The sequence below is a fragment of the Epinephelus fuscoguttatus genome, linkage group LG8 (assembly GCF_011397635.1).
Source record: "Epinephelus fuscoguttatus linkage group LG8, E.fuscoguttatus.final_Chr_v1".
Classification (NCBI taxonomy): domain Eukaryota; kingdom Metazoa; phylum Chordata; class Actinopteri; order Perciformes; family Serranidae; genus Epinephelus; species Epinephelus fuscoguttatus.
In genome coordinates this window covers 7,504,460-7,516,076 of record NC_064759.1, presented here as the reverse complement: position 1 = coordinate 7,516,076, position 11,617 = coordinate 7,504,460, and the positions used below count along the sequence as shown (strand labels likewise).

The window sequence follows — 11,617 nt, the reverse complement described above, 5'->3', positions numbered from 1 at the left end:
ACTCGCCCAGCACGATCGGCCATTTGCATTTTATCTCGAGACGTTACCTTGAAGTCAAGCCTTTCAGCTAAATAGGCACTCCATGTGCTTTTTTTATGCCTCAAGCGGAAGATGCTTTGTTCTGAGAGCATCGGCTTCTCCTCGCTAATTACATGTAATCATGTCCAACTTGAAACTTTGAGGTGAGAAAAGTGTTTCTCAGTGAGTCATCTGCCTTTGCGTCTTACTATTGTTCTCTTTTATTAGACGTTTGTGTAGCGAGGATGGGCCAACTGCAGCTGTGGAAAATTATCAGGGGGTTAAAGTGCTGCTGCAAAAGTAGCAAAATTACCAGCTATTTATTATACTCATTGTGTCTTTGGAGGAAAAACCTACTATTTTTTCAGGTGCATGGACAAATTCAACCAGCATTATTTTTATTGTGTGTGAAAAAGCTGAACACGTGGACGTCATGCATTATCGTACATTGCTGTAGCAGATGCTTTGTTCCAAACATACTTAAAATAACAGCATCCAACCTCCAGTGCATGAAATTATGAGTTTATTTGCTTTGGGGTTTTTTCTTAAATGACATTTCACAGTATTTAAAACAAAAACATAAAAAACTTAAGACATTAAGTAAAAAAATTCATCATTGCGTCATAAAAAGGGGTTATTTTTCTGAATAGAAAGGTTAGTGGTTACAAAGGTTGTTTTATTTTTAACAGAAGTGTTCCACAGTGTGTCAGTAACATCACAGGCATTGTTTTCTCTGCATTAGCTTAACTTGGTTTACACAATTAATACACAACTCCCTCTGGCCAACAAAAAAAAACACATTTAATAGTACTTAGCCTACTGAACGATTTAAACTTTAAACTCAATTTTAGGCTAATTTGCTTTAATGATGCCTCTTTTTTCTTCCCTATCCATGTCAAAAGTAGCTACAAGTAAAATACTAAGGCACTGAAGTTGAAGTGAACGTCACGGCGAAGTCACGTGGCGTCACAGCAGAATGTTTTATTGATGACTACAGGTACACGTGCAGGTTTAGACCTTGACGCAGGTTTTTCTGCAGCTCCTCTCACTGTCAAACTGGTTGCTGTTTCCCAGACAGCCTCCGAACCAAAACTGAGCGCAGGAATTAGCCGTGGCGTCATAGTACCACTTCACCACGTAGTCCCGGCACGGTCCTGGATCCAGCACTTGGCCGCAGCGCTCCGCTGGAGGCAACAGAAAAACACAAAGAAGTGTCAAATTTAACAAGACTTTCACAATTTCATTTGGTTCGGTTCACTTTCACACTGCACTTTTTAAAGCGGACTAAACCGCATGGACAACGTCACGCAGTTTCAACAGCTGCTCATTTGTGGGCGGTATTGCCCACAACGACTACCGACCAGGAAGAAAAAAAGCACGAGGAAGAAGAAAGCCCGGCTCATCGATTGGCCCGGACTGGAAACGGAAATCCATCCCCTTCAGCCGGCTTGGTCACCACAAAACACCAAACACCAATGAGCTCTACGTCACTTCCTCTCTTTGGTTTGCTGGATAGTCCATTGGCATTTCCCACTGTAAGCGAACCGCACCAGGGTTCACTTGCAAGTGAACCGAGACATCCAGTTTTCAAACGGACCAGGGTTTGCTCATTTGGTCCACACCAGAGTTTGAATGAGTGTTCACACCACTCCAAACGAACCAAACTATCCGTGGAAGCGGACCAGGGTTCGTTTAACACGGACCAAATGGCACCAGTGTGAATGTGTCCTAAGAGTTTAAAGCCACGCTAGCAGCTCTGAAAGGCTGTACTGTCACGCAGTGGTGCTTTAAATAGGAACATATCCAATTTCCCAGGGTTCTGTGTTCCCCAGCTCAATATTCTGCCAATGTGACACTTTAAGGGGATCTTTCAAAGGGTGGTATTTCCCTGGGTAAATATTTTGAAATGGCCCATCTACAGCTTAACATTACTGTGGCCTGCTGATGTTTCACTCTGTGAAGCCCATGCCCTCAAATTTGCAGGGAAGATTGTTTTCTTGTCTTTGTAACAGAGGCTAAACAGATTGTTACCATTCAAATTGCATTTCAAACGCCCATATTCTTCATTCTTGTGCAATTTGAACTGGGAAGCTAGCCCTTATCAGTCTCTGACAATGCTAGTCTACATCAAGAGACATACAATACCAGAACACAACAGCCATCATCTGTTTCGAGCTGATTGGCTGTAGCCAGTGGATGTCTGGGCCGAGACTTCCTCTTCCGTGCGCCAGTCATTTTGGCTAATCTCAATAAACAGATATGTGCGTATGAATTCAGATAAATTAAAAAAAAATGCTTGTTTAAAGCTAACTTGTTATCAGATGATAGCTGAAGGATCCACCCCTCGTTTTCAACCAGCTCCAGCCTCTCATCCAAATATGGTCACTTCCAGCTGCTGCTGGTTGTAAAAGACCAAGATGGCGACAACCAAAATGCCCAACTTGAGGCTTCAAAACTGTAAGCCACAAACCAGTCGATGACATTACAGTGGGTTTACACTTGCTCCATATGGACTATTTACTTGCCGATTGATCACTACTACTCAGACTACAAATGGAAACCAGAGCACCCTGATACCAAAATCTTGTCCTGTCACCTACAGATTCTTCATACATATGCAGATGTTTATAGAGTTAAGAGACATAGGCCCTGGGAACATAGGGACTACCCCTTTAATGCTAACACCAGCATGCTAACATGCTAATGTTGACCATGTATGATGTAAACCTTCTAAGTTCAGCATGTGAGCGTGCTGACATTTGATAATTAGCACTAAAGACAAAGTACAACTGAGGCTGATGGGAATGTCGTTAGATTTGCAGGTATTTTTTGGTCATAAACCAAAGTATTGGAAAAGGTGGAGGGATTGCCAAAGTTGCTACACTTCATCCTGAGATAACTATGAAATCAAATTTCATTGCAATCTATCCACAAATTTGAATCTCATAGCAGCCCTGAAGACAAAGTCAGAGGACCACCAAGTCAGAAGGATTCATCCTCTGGGGATCATGAATGTCGGCACAAAATGTTGTGCCAATCGATCACGTAGTTGTTGAGATATTTCAGTCTGGATTATTACTTTCGTTTAAATTTGGACATTCGTATACCTGTTAAAAATGTCAGCATACAAAGCTTATAATGTTTGAAAGGATTTCATTGTGTGACAAACTTTAGCTGTCCACAATTTCCTGTAAATTTATTGCACTCGGTTTGATTTAAAGGAGCAGTCTGATATTTGGGGTAAGACACATGCTAACCTAACTGGCTTCTAGCTGTAGCTTCACATTTAGCTATAGCAAATTTGTGTACAGTGGTCTTAGTATTCTTCAAACTTTCTGTAAGACAGCAAATAAATGCTTAAAAAATACTGAGTCTATAGCCAGTAAGTTCATCTAAAATTTTGTTGAATGCTTTGACTTCATTGTCTCAACATTTCCACTGAATATGGAATAGGCATATCTCCATCCTACAGTCATATCCGCTGTTACCTGCGTAAGTGTCAGATGGCAGCAGTGGGGGAGTCGGAGGCGGCAGTGTTTTCTTCTCAGGCGGGGCCTTCAGAGTGGGACCAGCTGGCCCGATGGCTCCCGTCATCACCACATGGTGGTTGGGGTCCTTCATGTCAAACTGTGGGAGGAACTCTGTGACGGGTCTGAAGGGTTCCCTGTCGAAGAACGGAAATCTCTGAATCTCTGAGGAGCTTCTGTCGTCCATCTTGGGTCTCGGCAGAGTGATGGGTTCTCTGCCGGGTTGTGATGCCGGAGGGCCAGGCTGTAACAGAGGAGGGAGTGTTTTGATCTGCTGTACCTTTATTTATCCAGGTAAGACAGTACAAAGCTCATGTTACTTCAGCGGCTCTGTTTGCTTTGTCCGAATTTTATGTCAGTTCATTTAATAGTACCACAAATGTCAGCTTCATGGTGGCGCTAAAGGAGAAGTCAGAGAAATGCCGAAGTCAGCAGGATTTATCCTCTTGGGATGGTGAATTTCTGTACCAATTTTTGTGCCAGAGGAAAAGATAAAGGATCACCAAAGCCAGAGGAAGTCATCCTCTGATGGGTACCATCAATGTCTGTACAAAATTTATTGGCATTCCATCCAATAGTTATTGAGATATTTCAGTCTGGACCAAAGCGGTGGACCAACGAGTAAAAATACAAAAGGTTTTGGATGATTTCACCTGGTTGCTTCTGGATATTGCACGTATATTAAGCACTAAACACAAGCCTATGGTGACAAAAGGAGGTAGAAAAATGAGTGAGTTGTGTTCTCACCACTATCTGAACCCTCCTGTAGTCTCCAGTGAAAGTGGGGGTGTCGGTATCCGTCCTGTACGGAGGTTCTCGAACGTTACCAGAGACCTCTGGGATTCCTGGAGGAAGTCTGGAGCTCGGGACGGAGCTGAACAAATGTCTCTCTCCGTCCTCACAGATATGGCTCAGCAGTTTTCTCTCCAGAGCTGCAAGACAAGGAGACGAATACGGTAAATGTACAGCTTTATATATATATATACTCTACTGTATAGTTTCATCTCTTTTCTGAATACCAGTGCATGTATACAGACTCCCTGTAGTAGCTTCCAAGTCAACAACAGATTAGATTTGAGCAGTTTGAGTTGTCTTGCTCAAGAGCACCACAGTAGTATTTGTTGTAGTAAACTGATTTTCCCAGACCCACATCTATGCCAAGGGTTTTCCCTCCATTATGCTCAGAATGTGTGAGGACCAAACATTATTCTATCCAGGCTGTTGCTCTTTGTTGCCACCAAGTGTCAGCAAGAGAAATTGTTTGAAATTTTCTACTTTATGCGTAAATTATTTTCTGAACACCTAAATCTTGACTTCCAAGTGAAGACAGAGAAAGTTTGTTGTTTTAAGTGACAGTTTACACATCATTTATGAGTCCTGATTTCTCCTTCAGTGTTGTTTAGGACATTTTGGGTTTCAGTTCAAATCTCAAATTGCCATCTTTGTGCACACTGACAACTTCCTGCCAGCAGTCACATTTAAAACATGACATGAATTTACAGGCACATAAAGTGAAACTGTGGAATCACAGTTTGTTTGTCTTTCAGTATTTTACATTAAAATCAAATTTTAAAGGGTTGGTTTGTCAAATTTAAGAAAACAAATATCTTGCAATGCAGACAGTTTGGGTTTCTCCACCTTAAATGAATGAAGGTGAATGGTATGTTACTTTTTGTGTTCACAGCATTGAAAAATTACTTTTTAAAGAATTTAAAGTATCATTGTTTCCATTGTCCCTGAATAATAATAACAATAATAATAATAATAATAATACTGCTGATAAAAACACACTGTGGTCTGTTTTCAGTGGAGCTACTTTCTGCTGAAAAAATAGACCTTACTCTTTAAATTATCCAGAAAATCAGTGACCAGAAAGAGATGTTACTGTTCAATTAGGGATGTCAGTTTCAGTTAATTTTGTTTTCCATAGCCTGACACCCATTGATCTGTAACTAACCAGTTAATTTTTAAGAAAAATGTATTTTATTTCAGCCCGGTGCTCCATTGTCCACATGAGCTTTAGTGCAGCATTTAGTGCTACATATTTAGAGATGGTGAAATTGGACAACATTGCTGCTGAAACATTGTGGCCACTGTACCATCTTCCCCCAGGTGGCTCCAGTGAGCAAGTGGCTTCATTTTGAGCCACAAAACCCCTTAGCATTGTTAACTGTGTTAGCACCACTAGCCAGGCTGACACTTGCTTAACTGCAGCGACCTGGGGGAAGACTAAAGGGTAGGCACAATGTTTCCACAGCAACACTGTTGGGTCAGGACGGTGTTACAAGTGGTGAATATGGAATGTATGGTGCTACTAAAGCCTCATTTCCACCGAGCAGTACGGTACGGTTCAGTTCAGTTTAGTGCGGTATGTTTTTTTTTCTGTTTCCACTGTGAAAAGTTGTAGATGGTACCAATGGAACTGTTCCATACTGTCCCCATTTCTGGTGCCCCCTCTGTTGAGTTGAGCTGCAGGCCGCGCCCCTCTCTGCCTGAGTGCATCAGGTTTGGGTGTGTCTCCCAGCCTGAAGGCAGCAGACTGAGTGCACCAGGTGGAGATGATTTGGTGATCAGGGGAGTTGGAAGGCACTCACTCACAGGATAGTGAGAGGAATCAGTGTGAAAGAAATGTTTGGAGAGACTGGACTTGGAAAAGGAGACTGCAGGAGAAAGCTTGTTTCAAACAAAGAAGTAGGAGCCGGTGAGCTTGAATTTATGTCATGTGTTTGTAACTTTCATTGTGAACTGTGGACAGCTGTAGACTTGAGCATTTGGAAAATCCGATGTGATTAAATTTAGGTTAAAATGTGGTGAATTAAAAGATCATGTGATTAAAATGCAAGTTAAACTGTATTATGTTTAATAATCATGTGGGTTAAAAGTACAGTTAAGAAATGGTGTGTATTTTAAAAAAGTGTTCAAGCTAAAAGTAATTTAATAAATGTGATTTATGTGTATTAAAAAGAGTTAAAAAACTGCTAAAGATTGGTTAAATCATTATTGAACAGTGCTTTAGATTGTACTTAATTTATTTTTGGGTGCTTAAATGTTGGTATTTTCTACTTATTTTCAAAATTAATCTCTAGTAGGTTTAAATTCATTTCTAGTAGGTTAAAATTTAAGTATTTAAGTTTAGGTTATGTTGGTTGGTTATGGTTTCTTGGGTTACATTTTCTTAAAGCTCTTTTTGTCTTTGTATTTAAGGTTTTTCACCTGTTATTGGCCTTGTCAACTTTCAAAAATAAAAGAAAGAAAAGAAAGAAAGCTGAATCTTGGTCATTGAGTGAATCCCTGTCCAAACTTCTGAAGCAAGTTGCCTTTTCAAGTGGGGGAATCTGCAGTTCAAACCTCACAAGAGTGAGGGTCACACAGATCTGATACTAAAAGGTGGAACTGTGACTGGCTCATCATGGCTCACCTGGAAGTGTTTTGAAATCATCGATCAGGTACACATGGTCGCTGTCAGGGTCAGACGCCATGAGATTGAGCTCCTTCTTGAACTCCTCAAACAGAGGATCGCTCTCATTCACCACCCCAATCACAATCGTCTCGATGTTACTCCCCTGAGCTTCGGACACAGCCCTCTCCAGACTGACTGTGTCTCTCTTATCAGCCTGCCCATCCGTGATGATGATGGCCACTTTCCTTACACCTGGCCGTGCCGCCTTGAACACCTGGTTGGCCTGCTGGATGGCACTGCCCGTGAACGTCCCCTCGCCCAAGTAGGTCATGGAGCGCACCGCAGACTTGATCTCATCACGAGTGGCTTCCTGCCTGAGGCTGGCCACCACCATGTTGATGTGGCTGTAGAGGACCACACCCACCCGCGTGATGTCCCGGCTGACCGAGGCTCGGTCGATCAGGGCGTTTACAAAGTCTTTGATCACGTTGAAGTTGTCAGGGCCAACACTCTCAGAGCTGTCAATCACAAAGACCAGCTCCAAGGGGGTTTGGCGGCAGGTCACTCCACAACCTAACAAACAAAGTCAAGTTAACATTGTTAATCTAGTTATAGAAGTTATCTCATGACACTCTTCACACAGACCAGGTCCATATATTGAGTTGTAGACCAGGGGATTTCAAAGAAAACAAATCTGGACCCTGTGGTTGGACCAGTTGGAAACCACTGGTGTAAGCTCCTAAAAGTGAAAGTATTGTGGGCTGCACTTTGAGATACTATGTTGTAACATATGGACAGAAAGGATCGAGTTTCTGGTTACTTACTGCATATGGATCTCACTATTTTGATGATTTCTTCCCTCTGTGAAAGACAAAGAGTGTAATGCTTTAAATACAAACTGATTTGTCACTGAGTTATGGTAAAGAAATGCTGATTATGTCTTTCAGCTTTAATTTAAGGGTGTTTAAAACTAAATCAGTTGGCACAGTCTTGGACTTCCATGCAGGTTACTCCAGTTTATAGCAGGACACAGCCTCTAGTGTACCCAAAATGAATGTGAACACCCTCAAAATCCTATCCATCTATTGTCTGCTCCTGATCCAGGGCCGGAAGAGGGGCAGCAGTGAGGTAGTCCAGACATCCGAAGGTGTTCCCAAGACAAATGAGATATTTAATCCCTCGAGTGTGTTCTAGGTTTACCCCAGAATCTTAAAAATACTCAAAGGAAGGTGCCAGAAGGCATCCTGATCAGACGACCAGACCAACTCAAGTGGCCCCTTTTAACATGAAGGAGCAGCTCTACTCTGAGCTCCCTCCAGATCTCTGAGCTCCTTACCCTTTCTCTAAGGCTGAGCCCAGCAACCCTGCAGCATCCTACCCTCAAACACCCTTAAACCTAGACATCAGATTAGAATGATCAGAATGAAGACTATTTAGGGGGAAAATACTTTCTTTCTCTTTAAAGTTCGGTTTAAAAAGGACAACTCTTACACTGTTCATCTAAAATGGATGAGAACACCTTCAAATTAAAGCTAAAAGACAGCACTTATGGGCCTAAATGATGAAACACGTTCCAGTATTGTTGACTGCACTGCATGGTTTTCAGTGTCATGAGTGATGCACTTTACTTACTGTAAGTCCAGGGTCTCCCTTTTGTCCTACTCTACCCTGTGATGTGAGAGAGATTAGCATTTGTTAGCTGTTTACATGTTGTGAGATTTCCTTAGGAGCATTTAAATCACTTTAAAAAACTAAATCCAGTACCAAAGGTCCGGTGGGTCCAGTCTCTCCAGGTTCTCCTCTGTCTCCCTTTTTGCCTTTTTCACCTCTGAACCCTCGCTCCCCCTGCAGGAGGAAAGACATAGTCATCTTGAATCAGACAGTGAGGCTGGGATAGAAAGAGGTCTCCTATTCCCCTCTAACACAACTTTAGGTAAATAATTGATTAATATAAGTACGTTTTATTAGGGGTGGGAATCATGATACAATATTATCGTGATATGCTGAGTATAGTGATAAGATATATTGCCATTTACTACCCATTTCAACTGTAAATTATGTCCCTAAAGGAAAAGACAAAGTTTTCAGCCCGTTAATCTCACTTCAGCCATTTTTCTGCAGCAGCAGAATTCAGAATCCAGGAGAATATTCTAGTAGGCTGCCTAAAGTTTAACTGGTATTTGTAATATTAGTAGTTTATATGATTAATAAATCAATATTTGTCACTGTGTGACGATATGATGTTGCCACACAAAGATATCACGATACTGTGCAGTATTGTTTTTTTCCCCCACTTAGTTAACTGATTTTGTTTTAATCTTTTCACGTTTTCATTTTTGCCAGTTTAACACTCCATATTTCATATTTACTATGTTCATAATACAAGCTCTAACATTATATCATTACCTTGTCTCCTTGTAGACCTTGTCCAGGAGGACCTCTGGGGCCGGGGATCCCCTGAAATCCAGTCTCCCCCTGGAAACACAGAGCACAGACCATGTCAAAGAGAATTTAAACAAAAACATGATGGAGCTAATAGAAAGTTTCTTTCTTTTTTTTTTAGCACATGAACCTCGGATTCTAGACTAAATGGTTTTCTACTCACATTACCCCAATACTAAAATCCCTTCAAGTTTTGGATCCAGTTCAAAATTCTCATTCTTACTCACAGAGTATTGCACCATCAGGCTCCTTCTTATGTAGCTGAACTTCTTCACCTGTATTCTTCAGCTCGCTCTCTTTGATCAAATACGCTAAATTTGTTGTCTGTACCTCGCACTCGCCTCAAGACACGAGGTGATCGAGCTTTAGCGGCCGTAGCACCTAAATTTTGGAATGCTCTGCCTGCTCCCTTACGATCTACTGACTCCGTGGTTTCTTTTAAAAGCCAGCTAAAGACAAACCTGTTCAGACAGGTGTTTGGGTAACTTTTACAAATTTCCTGTATTGTCGTTGTCGTGTGATTTCTTCTTTTTTTCTTGTGTGTGCAAATACTTTTGCTAATTGTGCACTTTTAACTACGTGGCCCACGTAGTCGCTTTGTCTCTATGATTCTTTCTTGTTGTATATTGCCCTTGTGAAGCACTTTAGGACCTATGTCTACGAAAAGCACCATATGCATAAATTTTACTTGCTTCCTTACTTTTATCATTTCATAGTCAATCTAGCCACATTTGTCTTCATGCTGATTCAATTTCATCATTATATTGAGTCTTTAGCCTAAAACATTGCTCACCAGTCACTTAAAGGGAAGAAATACTTTTACTCCTTAAATAAATTGACCAGTGACTCTGCAGTGAGTCCAGTCAGGTGACCATATCCATTCATAAACTGTCTAATAAAGCAGATTGTGGGTTTTAGTTATTGGTCAAACTTTTAGAGTCTGACGCTGACAGCTGACAGTGTTACCTTTTGTCCTTGGATGCCCTCTCCAGGTAACCCCAATGGACCAGGTGGTCCTATTTGACCAGCTGAACCCTACAGAAAACACACCAACATTAATTTAAAGGCAATACATTTATAATTTAAATCATATACAAGCCAATGTTTTGAACAGCACAGATTACCTTAGCACCAATTATGCCAATTCCTGGTGGCCCAGCAGGTCCAGGAGGTCCAGGCAAACCTCTGTCTCCCTGAACAGGAAACATTTATAGATATTTATCAGTAATCACAGAAATCTGATCACAGATACAAAGAAAGTCAAGAAAAAAAAGAAAGTACATTGCAGTTATAAACACGAGGATGAAAACACACAAATAATATATAAAGCAAGAATCAGCACAGCGAGAAATAACAGTGTTGTGGTTTCATTGGTGACACTGTCCTGATTTTATGTTTTTCCACAGGTGAACTTTTACCTTTGGTCCAGGTAAACCAATGCCATCTGATCCAGTCTCTCCCGTCAGACCAGGAGGCCCTGGAAGTCCTGGAGGGCCGGGATAACCGTCACCTTTAAGTCCAGGTGCCCCACCAGGTCCTGGTGACCCTCTGTCCCCCTACAAACCCAAACATGCCACCTTTATATCAGTACTTTAAACGTGAGGCTCAGTGAAGAGTAAACATGAAGCTGGACTCACCTTTGGTCCAGGTAAACCTATCCCCTGCTCTCCCATAGCTCCAGGTGGACCTCGCTGGCCTGGTTCTCCCTGACAAAAAACAGAAGAAGATCAGTAAACCAACTGTTGTTGACAGTTACAGCACCTGTTTGTTTGCACCATGTGGACTTGCTGTACCTTGGCACCAGTGATACCCCTCCCTGGTAGTCCAGGTACACCTGGCGGCCCAATGATTCCTGGTTCACCCTGAAAAACCAAACACTCATCAGGAAAAGGTGGGACTGAAACACTTCCTGTGTCTGTCCTTTCAAATTAAATTTCCACATGGTCCAGTCATATAGGTTTTGGTTTATTTGACAAGACACAGCTCCTAAAAGAGTTTCACGTTTGTTTGTTTTTTGTGTGTTTGTTTGTTTTTTCTGCTACTAAGTGACCAATGCAATCTTGCCGACTAATTACCATTCTGGTTGTCTAACGTTTGGTTGACTATTAAGGGACAGCCCTGTCCTGCATTACCTATTTCTCACATTTTTAGTGACCGTTTAGCTGTAAAATGAGAATGTTTGCTCCGGCCGGTGGGCAGTGCTTGGTTTTCCCCTGACCATATCCAACAT

The 11,617-nt window shown here is 41.7% G+C and overlaps 1 protein-coding gene across 2 annotated transcripts in view; it reads right to left on the bottom strand.

Annotated features, from left to right (window-relative positions):
• Positions 1–524: 524 nt before the first annotated feature.
• The window catches only part of col28a1b (collagen, type XXVIII, alpha 1b), a 28,658-nt gene continuing 17,565 nt past the window's right edge, over positions 525–11,617 (bottom strand). Inside the window, exons 22-34 of one of the 2 annotated variants that reach the window (XM_049583470.1) lie at positions 11,181–11,249; positions 11,025–11,093; positions 10,806–10,943; positions 10,512–10,580; positions 10,354–10,422; positions 9,352–9,420; positions 8,710–8,790; positions 8,578–8,613; positions 7,770–7,806; positions 6,964–7,518; positions 4,293–4,477; positions 3,507–3,789; positions 525–1,202 (exon numbers count right to left, since the gene is read on the bottom strand). In XM_049583470.1, the coding sequence (XP_049439427.1) occupies positions 1,030–1,202; positions 3,507–3,789; positions 4,293–4,477; positions 6,964–7,518; positions 7,770–7,806; positions 8,578–8,613; positions 8,710–8,790; positions 9,352–9,420; positions 10,354–10,422; positions 10,512–10,580; positions 10,806–10,943; positions 11,025–11,093; positions 11,181–11,249 (1,833 nt within the window). In that variant the 3' untranslated portion in view covers positions 525–1,029. The remainder of the gene's footprint in view (positions 1,203–3,506; positions 3,790–4,292; positions 4,478–6,963; positions 7,519–7,769; positions 7,807–8,577; positions 8,614–8,709; positions 8,791–9,351; positions 9,421–10,353; positions 10,423–10,511; positions 10,581–10,805; positions 10,944–11,024; positions 11,094–11,180; positions 11,250–11,617) is intronic. The other variant, XM_049583471.1, reaches the window with a different exon arrangement.